We start from the raw sequence: 9,802 nt of genomic DNA on the forward strand, positions 1-9,802 counted from the left end.
TCACTAACACTGGAGAACAACAAGACGATGGGGGTTTGCCTCGTTCTCCTCCAAGCTCGTTTGGTGGCCTGCCATCACAGACTACTGCCTCATGTCACGATATTGTAGGCTCTGCAGCTGCACATAATCGCCTACAGCCTACTGTGTGGGTGTGTCTTGCTTTCCCTACTGCACCTTAGGTACACCCCTCGACTGCACTTAATAATTAGGCCAGGGAACACTTGGGGACAGGGACAGGAGCGCTTCAGAGTGGCTTTGTGGCTGTTAATGCTGCTCTATGGAGCAAAATCTTCATGTTCCTGCTCCAGACACTGTTTGATATTTTTAGAGCCAAATAACCTCAAGTTTGACCTAATCTGCAAAGAAGAGGACAGATCATCCAGGCCTTTATATCTTTGAGGCATACATATTTTAAACCATGTTTACCGTGGCTACACTTGCAGTGAATCCATAAAGGAGATTTCTTGTACCAAACTGACTGAATGGACAGGAAACAAGAATCAATGATGAAAACAGTGATGTCCTGCACAATGTTAGTTTAAACAGTCGATGTATTTAAATAGAACATTAAGTGAATTGTTGCTGTATGCCAGGAGAAAACAATGTGGTTGTCACTCTGTAACAATAGTAAGGATTCCAATTTCCACTTGAGCCTCAAAAAAGCACATCTAAGGGAAGTGCGGGGTAGGGGTGGTGGTTGGGTTCTACACCAATTTGTTCATGAGAAAGGAATCAAACATCAGCCCCCCACTGCTGTCTTCACAAGCTGACATGATTATTATTGCTATTGCACCGAGAGATGTCTCACTCCGACATACATACACTCAGTTTTCTTTTTAATATTCAAGCTGCCTCGACCCAACTGAAGGGAACAAAGAGGAACAGGAAGTTCAAATGTTCAACTATCCAATCAGATATGTACATTTCCTCTCCTCCTCTGGCAGTGCTCTAGAGATTCCCCCACGTGTGGGCCCACAAAGCAGACTTTATATTTCCATGTAAAAGCAGTGCAGCTTGTTTGGCCGCTGACTCGATCAATCTCCCACCGTGACTGTCTTTTGATGACGGCAACATTATCATGGACGAGGAAAATGGAAACAAAGACTGCTGATGCCGGCCTGATCTGATTCACCAACTGCTGTGGTGAATTAATGTAAGGAAACACCTTGCTCTAGCCGCGCTGATGCACCGAGCTGAAACATTGATGCGCGTACACTCTACTGTGATCAAACAGAATTAGACTTGAAATAAATCCTTTGTAAAAATGATATTGTGACATAAATTAGATTCAACACGATGGTGTGTTTTTCAAAGCTGTAGCTGCTGGGAGTGTATTGCATCACGCTGAGAAGGGCTTTTATGATTCTGATGCTGATTAAAAGCGAACAGATTAAGTTTAGCAGAGACAGACTTGGAGCAGGGCTCCATGTTTGATAATAGCTGTACCTAATGACCTTATAAGTCACATAAAGTGGAAATACAGAACTACACTAATATGTATATAAAGCACATGCTTTCTGTTCTGATAGGTGGAGCTGCTTTCACTGATAAACTGTTGGGAACCTTACATAAGAAAATATTCAGGCACACATCCATCTCAAAGACATTACTATCACACCACTGTGTATTACTGTAGAGTCTTTACCTTACAGCAGCTTAAGGTGGCTGTTTTGGTGCTTGGTGCAATATAGAGTGTGCTTCCCAGGTATATTAATGGCTGTCACTTTTTATTCTATATTTGCCTGAGTCTTGACTCGTTTATTAGTGAACTACTTAAAGTGTTATTTTGCTCTTATTTTGGAAATTTAGTGGCTGTGTACCAGCGAGCCCCAGCCTTCACGTTGCTGTTGTGTCAGTTCTTCATATCATTTAACCACTTCTCCAGAAAGTCTGTTGTTTTGAAGTTGGGCAAAACTTTCCATAGCCGGGGGAACTGGGGCCGATATGTGTGATATGATCACAATCATATCAGCCGGGCCTGGAGTCGAGTTTTTTTGACCCATGCATGAACCCATACATTTTTAGACATAAGTTGTAACGGCCGCCATTTTCTTTGTGAGTCTTTATTACATGGCGTGGCGCGATGTAATGTTTGCGTGTAAGGTTTAGTTTGAGTACCTGACGGCTCTTTTTTGCTTCTCATCTACAAACTCTCTCCTTACTCTTTCACGTGACTCTTGCGTTGGTGGTAGAAGAGGTTTGTCATGTTTGAGTCTGTGGCGGCGGCCGGTTTGCAGCATAATTTGCATAGTTTTCTGGTCCGTGTCAGACTTCTCATAACCAAACCATGTCCATGCTACAGAGGTAGCCTCTTGCTCCTTCTGTTAGGAGCTACCTGATTCTGCCTCATCTTCACTGGCCATGCTAGTATTCTCTGTGCCTGCATCCACACAGTGACCATCCAAACAATAAAAAAATATTACCATAAACAGTGTATTTTGCGTCACCATGAAACAAACGATAGCGTATAAAGTGAAACGACGGATGGTTTAATTTCGTTATCCGATATATTTCGTCATCTCGCACAGCCCTAGGTGGAACTGTATTTCTCCAGCTGGAAGGACGCTATAACCAGACCCTGCATCACATGGAGAAGTGGTCTATCCTACCAAATTCAAGCCCATGCACTCTCTACAGAGGCAGCTGCTTATGTCGCAAAGTATATACTCTATTATTTAATTAGATTTTTGACTTTGCGTAAACAAGTTTCTTATTGGTAAAAGTGTATGCCACCACTGTGGCATCTACTTAAATCTCTCTGCATTATTTAACATCAAGCAAAAATAAAGAAATAAAAGATCAATATATGTGATCTACTTCTGACACTTTACCCTTCTCTGATAAAGACGCACACAGTGCGTGCTCTCTAGATGCTGAGCAATATGCCGACTCAAGACGAGTACTGAGTGAGAAGCTGAGTCCGATAGAGAAAAAGAGGAATCTGAGTGGGTTTCTATTCAGCTACAGAGGACGCACTGCTCATAACGAAATTTCAGCTGGATTTCATTACGGCTTTTCTGCTTTGGAAGACAGGAAAGATGAAGCGAGCGGGGTTTGGGGTGTGACAGTGGGCCACAGACTGGACTGCAAATCACTGCACAAGGTATGCATCACAGAACACAGCGAGCTATTACAGCTTTGAACTAACTCAATTACTGTGTTGCTGCAAGCAGAATGTACGGTGCTGGTCTTCAGAGAGAGACAGACGCAGGAGGTGAGGGGAGGAGGATGAAGGAGGTGAGAGACCAAGGGAGGAAAGCGCCATGTTAAATTATTCATTCTGCCAATAATCCTATTGGAGGATGCAAAACCCAACAGTCGCCCCGTCTCATCTCTACTTTTAGCCTTCTCTTTCTATACTTGTCCTGAGTTCAGCCACTAGTCAGTATGGCTTCTCTGATTCCACACTTCACAGCTTTCCCACCAAGTTCCCCTCACCAGTTTGTCTGTGCATATCCACATGTCATTTCCAAACGATCATGAGCTCAGCTACCGAGTTCAATCTGAAACAACGGCACGGTGATGTGGCATCAGAGTCAGGATATGATTTGCGATCAGCACGGCGAGCTCAGGAGTGTGTGACGACGCAAGCTCTTTGAAAGGAAGACCACTTTAATCTTTCCTTTGCCTGCCTGCATTTCCACTTTCAGTCCCGCACTTTTATCCCAGATCCTTTCTGCCCTTCTCTGGGGGATTTGTGTAAACTGAACATCAGTTGCTAGTGGATGGTGTTAATTATTAGTAACTGTGTTTATGCAGCGCAGATATGAAAAAGAAGCACATGTTCTTCTGTGTGGCATCCCCACATGTGCTGAAAGTCTTTTCAAGGAGAGAAAGCAGAGCCTGTGTGTGCATAGCTGCTGAATGCACCCCTACATCTTCTCTTGATTCTGCATAAAGTCAACATCAAATGAGCACAACTGCAAACCCTCAAGTCATCGCTTCCCACTCTCGAATGAATGTAAATGAGTTTGTGTGTGTGTTTTTGCTGCATCTCACCTATGTAGACTCTCCGACTGAAGCGCTGCATGAGCAGCAGGACGAACACATGAAGAGGAATCAAGTTGATTATGAACACATAACCACCCCAAGCAGAAACCTGTCAAAAAACACATTTAATGAGCCCACTTTAATTAATTCAAAGCTTTCATTAATGGCGGGGCGGAATCATTTGGATTATGCATGCAGAAAGGCCTACCTCCACACATACACAGACTGCTACATGGCTAGCTTATCCCCGCTGAATGTGTACAATGCTTTCGACTGTAGCAGATAATCAGTAGAAGTATAACTGGCCCACGAATCCCTAAAGAGTGACTGTGTTTTCTCTTTTATTCACTTCAATAATGAGACGCTTTGCAATAAGGAGGAGGGTGCAAAGCTGCACAGCCCACCTGTGAGCTGTGAAATCATTATGAGCTTCAGCATTACGACTGGCATTCACATTATGCTGCTGGTACAAACCCCTCAGAAGCACAAACACACAGACACACGTGCACAGAACAGAGATGCACACACACGCAACCCTTTTCAAGCTTTGTTCTGATTCGTCTCAAAGTGTCATGTAGCTGCCAGGCAGCGAGCGGCTGCCAGTGAAGCGGCGTCACAGTTTACGGCACGAGGTGATTCTTCACATTCTGACGTGAATGATGGGCAGGTTAAGGGAACGGTTCTCCCGAGGACATTTCTCATGTCTTCGTCTGATGAAAATGGCTCCCAGTGGTTCGAGTGCAACAAAGTTTGATGGACATCATAACTGCTGCAACAGTTCTGTGAAGGGCACGGCGATGCGCACTGACAGTGATTCAGAGTGACTCTGCGATCCACAAGTTGCTCTCCTTTTCAGTTTAAGGTTCAGGCCCCGTCCTTATCAAGTGTCAGAATCACTCTCTCTAAGGAACTGTGCTCAAAGTGAGCCTTGGACTACAAATGCTGAAGTTGGGCTAGAGGCTATTTGCTGAACCCCTTCCAATTATTTTCAGCCAGGGGCAGAACATAACAATGACACCGCTAACTAAAAAAAGATCATTTTATGCGTGTGTGTATTAATAACTATTGTAGGTTACCGCTAAAATTAATAAGCAGCTTAAATCAACTACAAACCAACCATATAACAAACTCGAATACTGCGGAAGACGCCTGGAGAAATTCAGGGCGTGCTAAGGCACCGACTGCCATTCGATGAAACTAGCTAACCAGGTAAGTAACAGGAGCCAATGAAAGCTAAAAGAGTTAACCAGTGGCACCTGCGTTTAACAGAAGTTAAAAGAAGCAATCATAATCTAAGAGTTATCGCCTGCTACCTTTTATAGTCATATTTTAAAGGAGAACCAAAGTGTTTGGCTTACAGCTGGATCATGTGACCCTGAATCCTCCCTTCGTTAAGCTGCCGAGGCTGCTGGGCGCTTCCCATGATGCACAGCGGTTTTTCTTCACTCTGCGTTTATACACCACTCTGCATTTAATCATTAGTTGTTATTAATCTGATTCTCTTCCACAGTGCGTCTTTCGTCCCGTCTCCCTCCCTTCACCCCCAACCGGTCGTGGCAGATGGCTGCCCCTCTTTGAGCCTGGTTCTGCCAGGAGCATCTTCAGAGTTTTTTCTTCCCACTGTCGCCAAGTCCTTGCTCATAGGGCATCTTCTATTATTGTAGGGTCTTTATCTTATAATATAAAGTGCCTGCTGCTGTTGTGATTTAGTGCTATATAAATACAATTAAATTTGTAATATCTACGATATTTTCTTTTGCACGGTGAGAAGGCTTCAAGACATCCTGTTTATATACGTCAGAAATGGAAGCACTAAGGCAGCCATGGGACCAGGCCTTTGGTTTAAATTTCCAAACTACTGCACAACAATAAAAGAAAATATTCCTGATTATGCCAAACATTCTCATAAAGCACACACACGGAGGTACGAGGAATAGTAAACAATGACCTTTAACACTTCTGCATTTGCACATTTAGTCCTAACAACATTCATGAATGATTTCCATCCTCCTGCCATATTAGAACACAAGTATTACCTGCAAAGTGTCACAATTATAACAAAGGATCTGTGTGTGTTTGTGCATGTGAGTTCTCACCATATAGAAGTAGGAGAGGCAGCATCCGATGGCCCAAAAAACTGATCCAGTCTTCACAGACTTCACCTGCGGTGTACACCAGAGAGCATTAACCCCACAAACACACACACACACACACACACACAAATGTAAATCAGAGCCTTCCATTAACTAAGCTGTGCTGCTCGCTGTTTCTTTCCTCGATGATTTTGCTCTACTGCTGCTTGCCCAACATGATAGTCTGAATTATTCATCATGTTTGCCTCTTTAATGACCCACACACAAAGCAGACCACCGTGTCCTACAGATCTTTACCTTGCCCACAGCAGGACACAGCAGCTGCTAACGAGGGCCTAACGAGGCTAACGAGCCCTGACTTAACGAAGGCTCAGGTGGGAGCTGTTGCAATTGGCTGCACGGATGATGGAGCCGAACCAATGAGATGTGGTGGATGGAGGAAGAGCAGATACTGAATGAAAGTTGAGGACAAGTGAACAAGTGGGGAAACAAGATGATAAAGGAGAATGAGGAGCATTCACTGGAGACTATTAAGCTATTCTGTATTTCACTTAGAGCAGATCTACTAAGCCCTCAAAAGCCTGTATGTGTACTTAAGTATGTGTGTGATTTATTCATGGTGCAATTATTTCAGACTTGCCTGAATCCAGGAAACAGAAATCAGTTCTTGTTCTAGTATTCCCCATCTTTCCATTCCACCACTTAACAGTGACTTCAGGGCTCTTTAACAGGGATAAAGGGGTCCTCTGAATCTCAATGGTATGCCTGAAATGTCATGGTGATGGTCTTTAGTAAGAATAACATTAGCCCATTTGCCCATGTGGACAAATCGCTGAGGACCAGTGTGAGGAATAATCTGTAGAAGCAGAAAGATGCTTAAGCCCTTCTCATCCTGGGACAGATAACACTGCTGGCTTCATCAGTCTGATAAAGCGATGGCATTGTCACCCACACACAGGTCACATGTCGGTGCCTCAGGGCTTCATTCAGACGTTGCTACAACATTCACAAAACCACAGTTCTATGGCACTGAATGCGTTTAGTTTTCTGTTAACTCACACATTGAATTCTTAAATAGCGACCCTGAGTGACAGCTCCCCTGTCCGAAGTCAACACACTGCCATTGGCAATTTAACAACTCCACAAGTCACTGTGGATGAATCCTGCTGCTGCATCACACTGCAGGGGTTTAATAAACTTTAAGTAGCTTGACCTGCTTCTGCCAATTAATAACTTTTATTGACCAACATTGGTGGTGAAAAGCTGAAAAATGAGATCCTCAGACTGTGTCCTGTTTAACATGTCTGTTTTTTTCATGAGCAGCTTTGAGGCTTCCTCTTAATTGGCGTGAGATAAAATCCTGGCAGCGTGAGACTGAAAGCAACCATCTCAGGCCAAAATGTTAACACTTGGCAAGCTCATTTGCTTTTTCCTATTTTCATTGTTATTTAAGGCTTTCTCCAAAACAATCGTGTCTTTCAGTGAGCTGAGCGAGTCGCAGAAACCCAAGAGAGACGTCCAGGTTTATCTTGCATGCATTTTTAGACTTGTGAGTTTTGAAAGTGATACCATAAGTCCATCAGCAGGTGTTGCAACTTGGCAGCCACTGAGATGTTTGAGCAACTATTAAAGTCTAAATGGATGGGCATGGTCACTGAGAAATAAAAACTATATTTACAGAGTCCCCAGAGGAACATAAAAAAAAAAAAAGCCCCAAAATAAGGTTTGAAACATGCACAGTTTCAAAGTATTACCGCTTCATTTTCAGATAACTCCATAGCGGCTAAAGAGGTGGAAAGTCTCCACTGAAAGAAAAGCACTTGTTCTATCAATGAGTGAAGGACCTTCAGTGTAAAAGTACACTGGAACCTGTCTATTAAAAGGGAAACAAGCTAAAAGCACATGACTTCTTGACATTACCTGGGTGACTGTGTTTACAGTCTGTTAACCTACATCCACACCAAGCAGACACAGGGCAGCGTTTTTGTGCACCAAATGTTCCCTTGTGTTCACCAGCTAGTTGTTTGTTGGTATAAGGCAGTTAGCATTAGGTTTATCGGAGCTTTATGAAGTGAAAGGTGGAGAAAAAAAAAAAAAACAACTATATCTTTCCTCTCAGGCTTTGAATCTCCGTGTCACCTCTCAACCTTACTGTTCCAGCCCATCAACAGCTGCTCCGCACTTGGAAAAACCATGCCATTCACAGCTGTTGTTGGGAGGGCAAAAAAACGAGGCTTATGATGTTCTTGCGCACATGCCAGAGAAAATATGGTGAACACAGTAACCAGTGTGAATGAGATGAGTGCAGTAACATAGAAACAACATAGAAATGGTTGTCACTCAGCCAGCAGCAATAACAGCTCGAAAACTGGCCCATTTCTTAGTCACCTGCTCCTAGCAACCAGTAGCAACCAGTAGCAACCAACGGATCAGATTTATCACAGAGCAAATACAGCCCCTGCTATGGCATATTTTAATGAGGCATGAATAAAATGGACTTCAGTCAGATCATGAGGCTAGGTCAGTGCTGTGCTGGCTGTTAATTAGTAATCTGGGCAGCAGTACCTCACGTCCTTTGGTTCACTGTTAATCTAAGAATAGTGATTAATGCAGCTTTAAATAAAAGACATGAGTTGTGCTTCAAAGCCTCACACTCTAATTATTCCCTGTATGAGTGATAAGACTATGGCAAGGCTGAAGAAGTATTCAGGCATACCCAGAGGTAGTAGGTGAACTGCAGGGCGAAGATGGCGATCCCTTCATTGTCAAAGGATCCAGCCACGGAGCGGGAGATGTAGCCAGGAACGATGGCAATGAAGCAGGCTGCCAGCAGTCCTGCCCCCTGGTTCCACAGCTCCCTCGTGAGCAGAAAGGTGGAGATGGAGGTCAGGCCGCTGAACACCGGGGCCAGGAACACGCAGACGTCCCGTATGTGGACAGTGATGTGCAGCAGGTTGAGCACATAATGGATCAGGCCTGCTGTGACCATTAGGCCTGGGTACACCTAGAAGGAAGAGGGTTGAAATTTATTCAGAATATCATAAATCTTTATTTCCATTTCACTCAATGTGTTAAAGCCTTATCTAAAAAAACAGCAATATTTATTAAATAATTCATTCAAGCAATGTGGGTGTGCACATAACTCCTCCTGGGACATACAGTGTATAGATTTCATTAATTAATGGGTGCACTGGAACCCTCCGCCTCTCCCTCTCGCCCAGCTGTGATTGTATCGCCTTCTAAAGATCTCACAAGGAAACGACTGCCCAGCCCTAACGCATTGTTTCTACAGACTGCACACACACACACCACTATAATTGTATAGCTTCAGTAGAACATTTTCTCTTCCCAGTGTCACATTATGGAAAAACACATTCAAGCTGTTGTTTTCTCTGATAATGTGAACGCACTGAAGTGCACTCTGGGGAACAGATTAGCCCATAACCCATACAGAGAGATCACACGTAAGTTATAAATATAGAGAAGAGGAGGAGTCAGGCGCTCAGAGATGAGCTGTAATGTAATGACGAGTTAAAAGTGACTCGAGCCAGTCTGTCCTTTAGCGGTTATGAAGACAGATCCACTCTGTGTCGTACAAGCTCTTACCTCCCCGCTTCCCCTCGGAGCCGTTTAGCCATCCAGCAATGCTTTAGTTTGTGTGTGTGTGTGTGTGTGTGTGTGTGTGTGTCAGTCAGTTTAGCCCTTTCGTTGTAGATGTC

The 9,802-nt window shown here is 43.8% G+C and overlaps 1 protein-coding gene across 1 annotated transcript in view; it reads right to left on the minus strand.

Annotated features, from left to right (window-relative positions):
- The window catches only part of LOC102309321 (dolichyl-diphosphooligosaccharide--protein glycosyltransferase subunit STT3B), a 77,644-nt gene that overhangs the window by 24,264 nt on the left and 43,578 nt on the right, over nt 1-9,802 (minus strand). Inside the window, exons 3-5 of the mRNA XM_005930203.3 lie at nt 8,800-9,087; nt 6,087-6,152; nt 4,000-4,099 (exon numbers count right to left, since the gene is read on the minus strand). Coding sequence (XP_005930265.1) covers nt 4,000-4,099; nt 6,087-6,152; nt 8,800-9,087 — 454 coding nt within the window. The remainder of the gene's footprint in view (nt 1-3,999; nt 4,100-6,086; nt 6,153-8,799; nt 9,088-9,802) is intronic.

Source organism: Haplochromis burtoni, unplaced genomic scaffold (assembly GCF_018398535.1).
Source record: "Haplochromis burtoni strain Fernald_Lab_line unplaced genomic scaffold, NCSU_Asbu1 Contig_130, whole genome shotgun sequence".
Classification (NCBI taxonomy): Eukaryota; Metazoa; Chordata; class Actinopteri; order Cichliformes; family Cichlidae; genus Haplochromis; species Haplochromis burtoni.